Source organism: Nyctereutes procyonoides, unplaced genomic scaffold (genome assembly GCF_905146905.1).
Source record: "Nyctereutes procyonoides isolate TBG_1078 unplaced genomic scaffold, NYPRO_anot_genome, whole genome shotgun sequence".
Classification (NCBI taxonomy): Eukaryota; Metazoa; Chordata; class Mammalia; order Carnivora; family Canidae; genus Nyctereutes; species Nyctereutes procyonoides.
The window spans coordinates 15,375,028-15,390,895 of NW_026575126.1; the positions used below are offsets into that span (position 1 = coordinate 15,375,028).

At 35.2% G+C, this 15,868-nt stretch overlaps 1 protein-coding gene across 1 annotated transcript in view; it reads right to left on the reverse strand.

Annotated features, from left to right (window-relative positions):
- Nucleotides 1–9,688: 9,688 nt before the first annotated feature.
- Nucleotides 9,689–15,868, reverse strand: part of COL24A1 (collagen type XXIV alpha 1 chain) — a 384,669-nt gene continuing 378,489 nt past the window's right edge. Inside the window, exons 60-61 of the mRNA XM_055339781.1 lie at nt 14,035–14,250; nt 9,689–11,117 (exon numbers count right to left, since the gene is read on the reverse strand). Coding sequence (XP_055195756.1) covers nt 10,971–11,117; nt 14,035–14,250 — 363 coding nt within the window. The 3' untranslated portion in view covers nt 9,689–10,970. The remainder of the gene's footprint in view (nt 11,118–14,034; nt 14,251–15,868) is intronic.

A 15,868-nucleotide genomic window follows, 5' to 3' on the forward strand; every position in this document is an offset into this window, starting at 1 on the left:
CCTTAAGTTCATTTCAATCATTCTGTTTTTCATAACCAATTTCTCCAGGTTATTTTTGCTTCATATTGTTAATATCCTCCCTCATCTCTTTGGAGATATTTCTTTTACTCATTGAAAATTTCTCGCTTTTTAAAAAATCTATTAATTTTGTTCCACAAGTACAAATTGTCCAGTTTTCTAAGAAATTTCTTTTATGGAATTACACTCTTCAGATGCTATAATATTTTCCTCTATGATCTCATATTCACTTGGGAGTATTAGCAACTTCAGCTGTAATTCATATTTGAAAGGGAGGATCAAAAGCCTGAGACTTGGATTGTGATTCTTCTGATTTTTTTTTTTTTTTTTTGAGGTGGCCAGTAAGGAAGACAGTGGATGAGCCTTAAAATAGAAAGCTTCTGATATTATAGTCAGGGCTTCACTAGAACCATTCTGGCCTTTCATGAGGAGAACATGCCCCTCAGGTTATCTCCCATATGCCTGCATCTGCCAACCCTTTCAAGAACTACTATGTTCTGTGGTATCACCCAGACCCTAGGGTAGAAGGAAAAGAGAAATGTTGCAAGCCAACCTGTGTGTATAGTTATCAGCTACCCTGATGTCACTCCACCTCCATGGGCAGGTGTTGGGCTGGCTCTGCTGTTGGCCCTTGAGTTGGGGTGGGCCATGATCCAATTCAGTGTAATGTGAGTAGACAAGGGCACAACCAGAGATACTGTCCCTCCATTCTACCCCTTACTTCCATCAGTGTCCATCTACGACTCTAATCCTTCCTTTCCCCACCACAATGGGCCCCAACTCCCTTTTCTTTTCTACAGGCTTCTCAGAATTTCTAAAGAGGCTCCAAGATCCATTAACACCTCCTCATTTATATGACATCTTCAGGATTAGACTTGGGGACTCCAGGAAGTAACTGTTATTAATTTGCTATCTTTGTCAGGAACTGGATTCTCCAGATTGAACTTTAAAAAATGGGGATGATAATAACTTTCTGAAATGATTTTAGAGGTGTCCTAAACATCTTTCTACTGGGCTTCCCATGGTATTGCTCAAGTTTTTCCAGGATGCAAGATGTTTCATTATATTCAGAGGTTTCATTATATTTACAACTTGGAGGCCATGCAGCAATTTCCATATACTTGTCCATGGATTGTTGTACCAGCATCACCTGGTGTGCTTAATGAGATTTCTGGGTCTTTCCATAAAGGTACTTAATCAAAATAGAAAGACTACTGGAAAATATTTTAACAACTGTCTCTGTGTGGATGTATAAGCAGGTTCATGAATCACTGGGTGAAGGCATTACAATTACACAGTCCAAGATGATAGTCGCTAGCCACAGTGGCTACTGAGCACTTGGAATGTGGTTGTCCAAACTGAGATGTGCTATAAATATAAAATGTAGAATGGATTTCAAAGATTCAGTACATAAAAAAAGAATGTAAATTATCTCATTAATAACATTTTTATATTGATCACATGTTAAAATGACAATATTTTAGATCATTAGGTTATGTATAATACAATTTTTAAATTAATTTCACCTGTTTTTTGTGTTTTTTCTTTTTTTTAATGGGGCTACTAGAAAATCTTAAATTACACATGAGGCTTATTTATTTCTATTGGGCAGTGCTACACTGGAAGAGGTTATTAGAACTCAAACTCCCATTAGATGTGATTTAGATAGAAGTATTCAAGAATTAGCTAAGCATGGTAGTTCATTTGTTAATTCAGTCAATAAATATCTATCTCTTCATTCTTCAAATTGTAGCCTGAGCATCTTTACATATCACAAGTCTGATAATGTCAGCCAACTCCTTAAAACCCTTCAATGTCTAATTGTTGCACTTAAGCTAAAGAACTAATCTTTATTGTGGCCTTGAAAAGATCCCTCATAATCTGACCCATATCTTCTCTTCAGCCTCATCTCTAATTACTCATCCTTCAGATGGAAGTAGTCCCTGCTTTCCTAATGAAGCATTCCTTAGACACTCTTCCTCCTCTCTGCTCTAGCCTAGATCAGAGTTCATGTGAATGTGTGTGTTTCTTCCAGTTGTCATGATATATTCATGAATATTAGCATGATATTAGCATCAGTTTCCCTCCTAGATAGTAAGCTCATTGAGCATGGGGACCTTGCCTTTTTCGCTCAGTTTGAATTACCAACGCAGAGCACAGTCTTTCATTCACAACATGCAGTAAAACATGAAGACATGAAGGACTTGAGCACCTATCTGCATCATGCATGGTGTCATTCTGTGTGATTATGATAAGCATAAAATCTATACTTTGCCTTCAGGGAGGTCACAGTTTAGTGAAGGGAGACAGGCATGTGAAGAGCAATAACAACCCATTGAAGACAGGATGTATAGAAGACAGAATGTGACCCAAAGAGGAAGCAGCATGCATTCCTTTGTGGGGAAAGTTAGGAAAGTTTTCCCAAGGAGCTAACTTGAAGAAAGAGTACGAGTTGGCCAAGAGGACAAGGCAGGAGAACTTCCCAGGCAAAGGAATGAGCACATATTGTATGTTCAGAGAACATTAGGTAAGTTAGGTATGACCCGAGTGTACTGACTTTAATAAGAAAAGAAGGTGAGCAGGTTGACAGGTAATCAGAGGCTGGGTCACTAAGGCCTTAGCCTTACAGGCCTTGCAGAAAAGCTTGCATTTCTTTATATAGGTGAGCAGGAGCCAGTTTCATTTCCTCAGCTTGGGTTCTGAGGTTGGGACAAAGAGAAGAAACCACAGATTGGTTCTGGGTATGAAGATTCTTTAGCAGGGGAGCATGACATACTGTGATTTGGATGGGCCTATTATTACAACACAAGTAATTTGTTTTCAAAGAATTGGCTGGTTCTTCTATTACTGGCAAAAGCATTATTTGGATCAAAGAAATAAATCATGATTCAAGAGGTTCAATCATAATTGATGAGCCTTTAGAAGGATCCAACAATTGTGTCATTACTATCAGAGGAATCCAGGATCTAATACAGAAGGCATAATTATTTGCAGCAGGGAAGTACATGAAATAGATTTCTAAAAAGGTTTTAGAAAAAAATTTTCTGAAAAATATTCTAAAAAATGTATTATCTTTTAACACCTGAAATCTGAAGGTAGCAATAATATTGGTTATAAAATCTAACTAAATAAAGTCTGATTTAGTTTTTCACTTCCAACTATTAAGCCAAAAACTTGTTAGTATCTAGTGAGTAAATTTTTTCATAGTTTTTTATTCTTTCATTGTAGGAAGACTTGGAAAAAATATATAGTATTTTTCTATGGTATACTGAATAATGTAGGAAATATTTGGGAACAGTTAAAAATTATTTTAACTGAATGTTTTATATAATGCCTGGACATTTGTTTTGGTCATTAAATGGCTTACCCTCTTTTACAAATTGAAACCTCAAGTGAGAAAAATTGTATATAATATCAATGAATTCAAATAAAGTTTTTATAACTTAAAAATAATCTAAAAATAATATTCTAAAAATAATAAAATTATTATTATTATTATAAATAATCTTTTATTATTATAAAGGGAGATTCTTATCCCTTCATGAAGAATGGCTTTTTCTTTTTCTTTTTCTTTTTAAATATTTTATTTTATGTATTCATGAGAGACACAGAGAGAGGGGCAGAGACACAGGCAGAGGGAGAAGCAGGTTCCATGCAGGGAGCCCGATATGGGACTCAGTCCCAGGACCCCGGGCTCATAACCTGAGCCAAAGGCAGACACTCAACCACTGAGCACCGAGGTGCCTGAAGAATGTCTTTTTCATGAAACTGGATTCCTAGTGTTTGCTTCAAGAAATGAGAAGTTTTCTTGAATTTCAACTATAAATTTGTTCTAAACTAGATACCTTGTAAAATCAAATTATTTTTAATGGATTGTTACTGAGATTACTCTGCACTTGTGTGCAGTGCTAAAATTTCACTGCTAGGAACAGCCAAGATGATAGCTCAGATTTCCCACCAGTTGCTCTTCTCTACGGAGGTGCCATGTTTCTAAATTAGCTTTGAATTATACCGGGACTCTGAATCCAAAGTGCACAGATTGCATAATTGCCTACTCAGTTGAGGTGGTAATGACTTAATCATGCCTTCAGAGCCAATTACTATGTAGGTCATGGTGGAACAGTTATGCTTGAATAGGGCAGAGCTCATTACATTCAAGGCGTAGCTTACACTTATTTCTGAAACTATAAAAGCTGCTAGTCTAGTATGGGAGGACCAAACTTAACATTTTGTTCAGGAAGTGAAGTCTGTCAAAATGCCTGCTGTGGAACACCAGGTTTCTACTGCTCAGGTAATTTCTGTGCCACTAGCAACATTCTCTCTTTTTGTCCATTGTAGTCATCAAACAAGAACTTCTTGTTTCCTACAGAAGGAACTACATTTGTGTTTCTTTCCAGGTAAAAAGCAGGGATAGATCTTTTATGAAGCCTAAGGCTCATACAATTTAGGGCCCTCTATGGAAAATAGCTAAAAATTACTGTACTTTTGCACACTCTACAAACATAAATGCCCTGTTGAAGACATTTTTAAGGCCATTTCAAAGCCCTAAAGCTTAAATGTATTAGCTTCATGGTAACTGCCTCTATAAAACATATTTTAGGTGAACTTGAAAGAAGCAAGGGAAGATGACATATTACACACAGGGAACAACAGTATGAATGATGACTTCTCATCACAAACAGGCCAGAGACATCAGATTGACATATCCAAACTGCCGGGGGAAATAAAGTCCGACAAAGAATTCTATCTTTAGGTAGACAAAAAATTCTTAAAAGAAAAAAAAAATTTGAGATGCCTGGGTGGTTCAGCAGTTGAGTGTCTGCCTTTAGCTCAGGGCGTGACCCCGGAGTCCTGGAATCGAGTCCCACATTGGGCTCCCTGCATGGAGCCTGCTTCTCCCTCTGACCTGTGTCTCTGCCTCTCTCTTTGTGTCTCTCATGAATAAATAAATAAAATCTTTAAAAAAAATTCAAATGAGAAAAGCCAAAACTGACAGAATTTCCAACAGAAAATGATGGAAACTATAGGACAGTAGGGCATCTTTAGAAAGAAAATGACTGATAATCTGGAATTCCATACTCAGTGAAAATGTCCTACAGACAAAATAGTTTTTAGACAAACAAAAAAATGAGAGAATTTGTTAAAGAATTACTTAAGGGAGTTCTCCAGCAGGAGGAAAATGATCTTAGATGAAAGTATAATAAAGAAAGGAAAGGAAGGACAGGAAAGTATAAATAGGTGGATAAAACACAAGAAATATTGTCAGTTTAAGATATTAGAAAATAACGACATCTCATAGAATTCTAAGTATGTGCGGAATTAAAATACCTGACAACAACATTCCAAAATGTCAAAGAGAGAGAGAAGTGGAATTAAAGTTTTGTAATATCCTTGAGTTGTCTGGAAAGTATAAAAGTACTAATTTATGTGGCCTCTACAGAGTCGAGGATACTTATTATTGCCTTTAAAGTAGCCATTAAAAGAAAATAAAAGTAATGCTTAATAAGCTAAAAGAGGGAGAATGGAATAATTTTACCAATCCAAAGGAAAATAAATAAACATAGATGAGACAAATACAAAATAATAGTAAAAATGCAAATATAATAGTAATTACCTTAACTAAACAGACGGAATACTCTAAGAGTCTAAAATTGTCACAGTATATCAGAAATAAACAAATTTATAAGCATGTGCTGAGTATAACAAATATGCCTAAAAAGAAGGATGCAGAAAGGTTAAAAATAAAAAGATGAACAGAGATGTACCAGGTTGACAATAACAAGTTACAACGCAAAATTGGTATGGTCCAAGCATTTACACCACCAAAACTGACTAACATGACAAGTAGGGATTGTTTCTCTTTTCACCCTGGAGGGCTAGTTATTAAACACTTACCAGGGCACCTCTGGATAAAGCTATGGTAAATTTGAAGGCAACCAATTACAAGTATAAAGCAAAAATGTGAGACGTAAGAGGAGAAACAGGCATATTCATAATCACACTTGGAGATTTTTAACCCATCTACCTTATATAACTAGAAGAAGCAGACAAAACAAAATTTTTTTATATTACAAAAAAGATTGGTGATATTTACTTATAATGACCACTGTAATTCCTATATTAATATACAAAAATGGGGAGAAAAGGGAGGCATATTATGTAACTACTGTTACAGTTGTACTTTATTTCTAGAAAGCCTTTATATTTAATCTATATTATAAAAATGTAAAATCTATTGTTATAAAACAAATTATGGAAATGGCATGGCTATAAAATAAATGAATAATTTTATGATTCACCACCGCCTCCTTGGTGATAGCTAGCATGCAGCTTATCTATTAAATCTTCAGTGATGTTGTTGCTCCAACAAGAGCAGCAGCTAGTGCCTACAAAGTGATTAATGGCTTTGTGCCAGGAAGTTTTATACTTTCCCATGGTAATTTACTGAATTCACTCAACTGCCAAGTGAGATAGTTAATTTTATGTGTCAATGTTATCAGCTATAGGTGCCATGTTAAAAATTATTTCTGGGTGTTTCTGTGAGAGTGTTTCTGGATGAGATTAGCTTTTGAACCAGTGGACTCAATAAAGTAAATTGTCTCTCTCTCACAATATGAATGGGCATTAGCCAATCCACCGAGAGCCTGAATGGAACAAAAGGCAGACTAAGGAAGAATGTGCCCCTTTTTGCTTTGTCTGCCTGCTTGAGTTGGGACCTCTCATCTCCAATGGCCCCCAGACTGGATTTTAAACCATTGGCTCGCCTGGTTTTCAGACCTTTAAACTTAACAGAATTATATCACTGGCCTTCTCAGTGTCCAGTGTACAAGGTGGCAGATTGTGGAAATTCTCAGCTTCCATAATTACGTAATCCAATTCATGCTAATAAGTTTCCATATAAAAAACATAAAATATTTTCATATATTATGCATACATAACAATATTATATGTATATTATAGATAAAATCTGTATTTCTACTTATATATATATCTGTATCTCCTATTGGTTCTGTTTCTGTAAGAACCTTAACTCATATAGATTTTTACTTTTATTATCCTCATTTTGCAGTGAAGAAACTGAGGCAATGAAGAATAAATGATATGCCCAAAGTCACACAGCTAATCCCTAGTACTCTTACCATTACACATAATATATTGCCTAGGATGAGTGGATAAAGAAGATGTAGTCTATGTATACAATAAAATATTTTAAAAATTAATTAATTAATTAAAAGAAATATATATAAAATAGAAATACCTTTGTTTTTTGTTTTGAAGTATTAAATTTAAAGCATATTTTATTTTATCTTTTTATTGGAGTTCAGTTTGCCAACCTATAGCATAACACCCAGTGCTCATCCCACCAAGTGTCCCCCTCAGTGCCCAACACCCAGTCACCCCAACCCCCCGCCCACCTCCCCTTCCACTACCCCTTGTTCATTTCCTAGAGTTAGGTGTCTCTCATGTTTTGTCACCCTCACTGATATTTTCACTCATTTTCTCTCCTTTCCCTTTATTCCCTTTCACTATTTTTTATATTCCCCAAATGAATGAGACCATATAATGTTTGTCCTTTTCCGATTGACTTATTTCACTCAGCATAACACCCTCCAGGTCCATCCATGTCGAAGCAAATGGTGGGTATTTGTCGTTTCTAATGGGTGAGTAATATTCCATTGTATACATATACCACATCTTCTTTATCCAGTCATTTTTTTATGGACACTGAGGCTCCTTATATATATTTCTTAAATGCTATCTAGGGAAACCACTTATGTCTCTGAAATAATTTTTTTTGGGGGGGGAACAAAAGGTATAGCGCATAGGCAGAAACTCTAGTTTCTTTCATTTAGAATCAACCTCTGCTCCTTTTAAGAAACAATTCTATGGTCCTCAAGCAGGAAAGCAGACATTTTTGCTATCGCTCCATTAAAAAAAATTGTAATAAAAGGTACAACATAACATTGGCCATTTAAATCACCTTAAGTGCTAATTCAATTGCATGGAGTACATTCACATGTTGTGCAACCCTTATTAACATCCATCTTCAGAACTTTATCATCATCCCAAATAGAAACTTCTACTCATTAAAAAATAATTCCCAAACCCTACCTCACCTCTGTTGTATTTCCTGTCTTTGAATTTGTCTATTCTTGGTATTTCAGGTATGTGGTACTTCATAATTTGCCCTTTTTTTCTGGCTTATTTCACACAGCATGTTTTCAAGGTAATCAGTGTTGTAGCATATATCAGAATTTCATTACTTTTTAAGACCAAATAATATTCCATCTTATGTACATACCACATTTTGATCATCAGTTCATCTATGGATGCACATTTGGGTTGTTTCCATCATTTGGCTATTGTGAATGGTACCTCTATGAACACTTGTGTACAAATATCTATTTGAGTCCTTTCTTTCAATTATTTTGCATATATATGCAACTTAGAATTACTGGGTTATATGGAAATTCTGTTTAACTTTTGAGAAATTGCCAAACTATTTTCCACTATGGCTACACCATTTTACATTCCCACCATGAATGTAGAAAGGTTCCACTTCTTCAGCATCCTTACCAATGCTTGTTATTTTCCTCTTTTTTTTTTTTTTTTTTGATTTTGGATAATAGTCATCGTGGTGAGTGTGAAGTGATATCTACCTATGACTTTGATTTGCATTTTCCTAATAACTAGAGATGTTGAGCATCTTTTCATTTGTTGGTCATTTGTATATCTTCTTTGGAGAAGTGTCTGTTAGATCCTTTGTCCATTTTTTAATTGGATTGCTTTTTCATGTTGAGTTGTAGGAGTTTTTTTTTTTTATTTAAGATTTTATTTACTTGTTCATGAGAGACACACAGAGAGAGAGGCAGAGACACAGGCAGAGGGAGAAGCAGGCTCCATGCAAGGAGCCTGATGCAGGACTTGATCCCGGGTCTCTAGGATCAGGCCCTGGGCTGAAGGCGGTGCTAAACCGCTGAGCCACCCAGCCTGCCCGTTGTAGGAGTTTTTAAAAATACATTCTGGGATATTAATTCCTTATCAGACATATGATTTGCAAATATTTTCTCCCAATCTGTGTGATGTCTTTTCACTCTCTTGATAGTGTCGTTTGATGTACAGAAGTTCTTAATTTTGATGTAGTACAATTTATCTTTTTCTTTTTTTGAACATGGTTTTAGTGTCATCTCCAAGAAACCACTGCTAAATCCAATGTCATGAAGACATTTCCCTATGTTTTCTTCTAAGAGTTTTATAGTTTTGGCTGTTCCATTTAGGACTTGAGTTAAGTTTTGTATATGATACCAGATAAGTGTCCAACTTCATTCTTTTGCATGTGGATATCCAGTTTTCCCAGCACTATTTGTTGAAAAAAAACTGTCCTTTTCCCATTGAATGATCTTGATACGTTTGTTGAAAATCAGTTGACTATATATGATATATGAGAAGGTTTATTCTGTGCCATGACCTCATTTTGTACAAGTGGGAAATAGACCCTATAATCCTCTTATAGTTATGTAATGGATGCTTTGTAATAATGCAAATGTACAGAGTACAGAAGAACTACCCAGAGGACTATCATAGGTAATAAAAGGATATGATAACAAAAGAAGAAAAACAATACCACCAAAAAAGATTTAAAGCATAGTTTTATTACAGATAGGTAAGTGTGGTTTGCTGTGGCTAAAGATATGTTTATAATGAATGTACAAGCTTTTCTATATACCAAAAGGTATAATATTTTTCTTTTAATACTGAACTAACATTTCTCTGACAAGGAAAGTCTGAATGGGCTGAGCCTATTTTAAATGGCTAAAGACTTTTTTTCCCACATGTTGCTTTTAATACTGGTAAATTGAATTCTTTTAGGTGTCAACACAGTAAGTTTAAGCATAGTGAAATCAATGAATACTACAAAACATGTAATTCTTACGAAGCAGAAATAATGGTTTTTATAATTTAAAACAGCAGCAATTTCAAAAGATTTGCTGAATTAAAACTTTACAAAATATATATATACATAGTATCATTCCAGATGATCATGGATTTTTAAAAATAGAATATCACAATCCCAAACTCTAACCCAAACCTACTACTAGATGTAGCTGGCCTGTAATATTTTTTACAACAATTTAAAAAATAAAAACAAAAGAAACCTCCCAATTCTCTTGTGCATAAGCACAGGTTACAGTGTGCTGGCTTTGATTCCATATCCACAAAGAGAATTTTAAAACAGAACAAGGACTTCACATAAATAATGTTTTACTTGTTATTAAGTATGTAACCAAACAAATGAAAATAAGTACTAACAACCAAAACATATCTTGATGTAACCAGTACATACACTCTTAAAGAATGACAAAGACGAAAAAAAAAAAAAGAAATAAAATAGTCTATGAAAGCCACAAGCACCTTGTTTTAGAAAGAGCACTGAGCAACACAAAAAGGAAACACGTAAGAGGTAGTGTACCACCGGCTAAGATGTATATGCCCATTGGGGACCTGAATACAGCTTAGTATTTGGGAAAATAAGACATATTAGACTGTGGCTTGTAATTTTTAGACAGAAGCATTGCACATTTGGAAGCATTAGCCAGTATTGCTCCATAGTGCTCTGCATCTCCAGCTGTCTAATGGGTACTTTGCTCTCAGTCAAAAAATACAGGCTACCCTGAAGAATTCCATGTTTATAAATTTTCAGTTCTAGGGAATTCTCTAAGAAAGCTCAGATCAATATGATTTTTAAAAGAATTAAATACTTTATCAATTATAGTCCTTTAAAAATGCCTTTTCTCCTTCTTAGGAGGAAATCTTTTCTTCCTGAGATACTTTAAGATTTAGCCAATGCTTTATTCCATGCATTTCACAATGATAGTATCTTTCTGTCTATATTTTTCCCTCTGCAGCAATTACCTGGCCAACAGCACGAATTCTGATCTAATTCAGGAACTTCATAGAAAGCATACAGCACTGCTTTCAATGTAGTATTTCCTTTCAGTTTTGAGATGAGGAAGTTTTTGTACTTCAATTACTGGAAGCTGATTAGGGTCCTGGGTGTGAAAAAGGAATTTTGCCTTATGCCAGCTGCCATCTTGAATCTGTAAAACAAGAACAAGATGCTTTGATATGTAACTGTGTCATTAGGAGTCATTCCCAGCAGACAATGCCCTTCACTGTCAGACAACGTCGATTTAGTAAGGATTAGAGATAATGAATAGAAGGCCCCTAAAGCAAAGTAAATGCTGGCAGAGAGTAAGTGCTCATTTGTAACAATCATTGTGACTAGTTGAAAACACGGGTTCATTCTTTTCTCTACATGGCAGTGTGTGTTCTGATTTTTCAGTCTCAGAGGCTAAGACTAGGCTTCTGCTTCTGTTGTCTGTGGATCATTGGACCAGATGCAAATTAAAAGGCTGTACTATTCCTAATATGAGTTACCCCCATCTGTTCTGTGTTCCTTTATTTGGGGCTAATTCTTCAGGATGGGCATTCTTCTTGGATGAAAGGCAATGAACTATTGCAACCTCTCTGTACATGAGGCAGGAAATAAACAGAATTGCTTCAGTCAGAAGTAAATTATAATTATATTGAATCACCTTTTAGGTTTCTTTTTTTTTCCAGTTTGTGGTTACTGTTTCTATAGTTTCTTTCCTCTCTTCTTTCTAGGACTTTCTGTTTTTCTTATTATTGTATGCTCTTTTGTTTCTGACTAATTCTACTATGGAACAAAAAATATCATAAAATACCTTATGCTTAAGATTCAACAAGACGAAATCGAGAAACACAGCTGACTAGTTTTGTGAAGCTTTTTATTAAGGATTTTATTCACTTACTTACAGAATTATCATAATATAAATTTTAAAATTTGAAGGATCTTAACAGTTAGAGTTTACTTAAGCTATAAATTCCATTTACTAGTCATCAGCTTGGTGTGATAACTAGAACTAGAGCTCTGTGTATAAGACACCATTAGATTAACTTGTTAAATCTTTCAAGTAATATTTATTGAACACTAAGTTCAATTGGCACAGTTGAATAAGATCTAACCCTCTATTTTCTTACAGTATTTGGGAAATATGAAGGATGAATAAATTAGTTCTGACTTCTGAATACTAGCAGCTTACAAATTTAGTTGGAGAGGAGAAGCACAAACAGACATAACAACACAAGATAACATATGGTAAGTGCAGTATAAATAACATAGACAGTGAGTGTTAAATTCCTCATTTCCAACTGAAGTACTCCGGGGAAGTTTTATGAGTTCAGAATTCAGAATTTAAGATGGGCCTCCAGGTATGCCTAAAATTTCCACTTGGTTAGAGAGGTAGAGAAGGCATTTCAGAGGAAGGTAATGACACTAGTAGAAACAAACATACAAACAGAAAACAGTTGGCAAAGTAGAAAATGGTTGCAAAAATAAGCTTAGCATGGGGTGAAGTGCACAGATTTTGAAAGAAATCCAGGAACTGCCATTTTCTTTTTGTATAAAATGTGAAATATACAAACTTACTTCACACAGTTGTGAGGATTAAATGAGATTTTAATTAAAATACCTAACAGTATAGTGTGGCATGGGCTGTGGAGTTATACACACCTGGGATTTATTTCTTGATCTCCACTAATTAGCTGCATGACCTTGAGCAAGTTATTTAACTTCTCTGTGCCTTCACTTTTCTACCTATAAAATGAGACTTCTTTACAAAGCTGTTATAATTAAATAAAACAATGTATGTAGTACAGGGTAACTGCTCTATAGCAATGCTCCAATGACTAATAGTAGGAATTATTGTTGATATTATTATTATTATTATTAATAGATCAGTTTGGCCATACTTTAGGGTTGACAGCCAATGAAAGCCCAACCTAGAAAGGTAGGTTGGAGCCCAACTGTTCTAGATGCTAAACAAAGAGCTGATAAGTTTAGATTGTATCTCAGAGATACTAGTGAGTCACTGAAAGCTGGAAAAAATTGTAAAAGTTAAATGAGTTTGTTGATAATACTGATTTCTTTGCTTATAGAGAATGAGCCATATATTTCTAACTGTTTGCCTTTCATTTTTCAAATACTCAAGCACTATTTGTCTGGAAATAAAATGCTGTGAAAAGAGTCCCCTGGAAATGGGAAGAGATCTTAAATCATGGGCTTCATGGTACACAAGAACAGGAAATCAAGCTTCTTAAAGTCATTAATAATATGTATGTAAAGTGGATGCTCTTCTCTCTAACAGGGTTGGGAAACCCTTCTGTAAAGGGCTAGATTATAAGTGTTTTAGATTTTGTGAGCCATATAGTCTATCAGAGTTATTCGACTCTGCCATCATAGTGTGATAACAGCTATAGATAATAAATTAACAATGAGTGTGGCTATGTTCCAATAACGTTTATTTATGAAAACAAGTGGTGGGCTAGATTTGGTCTGTGAACTGTAGTTTGTGACACCTACTTCATACCACAATATTTTAAAATTATAGATTTTTCTTTACATTCGTTATTTAATTTAATAAGAAAAATGGGCTATGATTTCAATATTGATTGGCAGGGCAAGTCAATCTGCAATTATGCCCATGTTTGGTATCAGGTATAGGGACTGGCAAAATGCCCATGTTTAGTATCAGGTATAGGGCTTGCCTCTATAACCTGTCTTCATTATGTAATGAAATGTAAAATTACAGTGGCGAAAATATATGAAATAAATCTATTTATTTATATGCTCTTTCTATCCATGCAGGTGTAATATAAATATTTCATATGAACAATTAAAATTAAACTTACGTGTTAATGCCTGTTTTGCATATAAAAATCCATGGATGCCCAATGGGTGTGACAAAAGTTGACAAGATATTATATAAGCAAATGATTGATTCTGAAAAATGTAAGTTTATTACAAATTGGGCACATTAAAACCTGCTACCTTTCTGGATCTTCAGCAATTAAAGTCTTCTTCCCATTATTTTAATTTTATGGTCATCAATTTTATGTTAGTTATATTGAAGAATTCTAAAAGTGCCACCTTACCTTGCAGTCATCTGAAAGCACCTTAGGTTCAAGTAGAGTGTTTTCTTCAAAAATCTGGCCATTCCATCCTTTGAAGCCAACAGGCAATCCTGAGCCACTTGACTGAGCACTTGTCCACACTGGCGTGTTTAGACAGTGAATGGTGATGATATGGGTGGCTTCTGAGCTCAGTAAATGAAGGAAGTTCATCTGGACTTTTCCAACTCCAAACTCCAACTAATGTCATAGAAATAATGTACAGATTATATAAGATGTGGCAGTTGGGAAACTTATAACTTGGGGAAATCTGAGGAAAGTCCTTGAATGCAGCCTTGAGAAAGCCACATTCCTTGGCATTAAAGTGCCAGTAAGTGGTATGCTGATAAATGCTTAACCACCGGCTCTTGTAGGGGTGGGGAAGGGGTAACCCCTGATTATAGCATTTTCAATTTCCATGGTGTAAACACTCCTACCACAGCTTATTTCAGGCTATCATGGTAGTATCACTGAAAACAGGCTGGAAAGGGATATCAATAGGTAACAATAACAATGTTAACCATGAATCTCTATGAGCTGGCTTCAGCACACCATTAGGCTACTAGACATGATAAAAAGAATGAAGGAATTTACATAATGTTATCTAAAATGCATTATAATTTGTTGTTGATTAATGCTTTAAAATTTTTTTCCACAAAAATCTGAAATTGTCTATACTTTTTCTTTGAAGATCTTTTTTTGAGTTTCCAAGGTTACAAGTTGCAATAATAACTTGTTGAGTAACTTTAACTAGGAGAGACTTTAAAGACAAGGATAGAATCTTAAATTCTTTGTGTTGCCAGCCCCTAATGCAGTTCCACTCATAGAGTGGTCATCAATAAATGTTTATTGAAATGAATGAATGCATGAACAAGTAGTAATAATAAAGTCAATAATATAGGGCAAAATTGGAGCAAAGAGGTCTGATTGCAGATTTCTCAGGCTTGGACAAGGAAGTAGATTTTTCTATAACTTTTGATGTTATTATTATTATTTTAGCATTATTCAAGCAGGGGTATTGTCATAAGGAAAATGAACAAAAATGGTTTCTACAAGGAATTCATATTAACTTCCAAACATAAAATTAGAAAAATATCAGTTATCAAAGAAAAATATCAGGTATCAAAGAAAGAAAAAAATATAAAATGACAACAACCAACAAAGTAAAAGGAAAAGAGAGGAAAGGCAAAGGAAGGTCAACAAGAATGAAAACATGGAAGGATCATCAAAGAACACTGGAGTTCAAGTAGTTCAGGTTCCTTTATTTTACAGCTGAGAATCCCAAACATGTAAACTACTAGAACTTTCTGAGCCTTAGTTTCTTTGCTGGTAAAGTGGAGTAGGACAGCTGCATGGCAGGATTGTTATAAGAATTTAAGGTGCCACATGTCACTTCTACCACAGTGCCTGAGCAGAGTAGGCTCCCTGATGGCTCAGAGTATGATTTGCCAGGTTGGTAGAGGGAGAGAGACTAGAATTGAGATCTCTGATGCTAAGCCTACTATTCTTCTCACTACCTGCCTAGTCTTTCTGAGGTAGAGTTTATGGAGGGGAGAGATGGGAGGCTTGATTCAGTCGACGAAGGAATTGAAGTTCAGCAGTGTCACAGCTCCTATCTCCTTTGCACATGCCTCCCAGCCTCCATCTGTCTTCTATGATAATCCAGATAAAAATCCTGGGCCAAATCCAGGGGAATAAGAATGATCATGCAGATATTTTGGAAGTAGGACTATCATGCTGATCTTCATCAGAGGAACATGGATGTCCTAGGAATGAAAGAATCTTTCTTTCCTCTGCTTGAGAGTAATACTGGTGAATG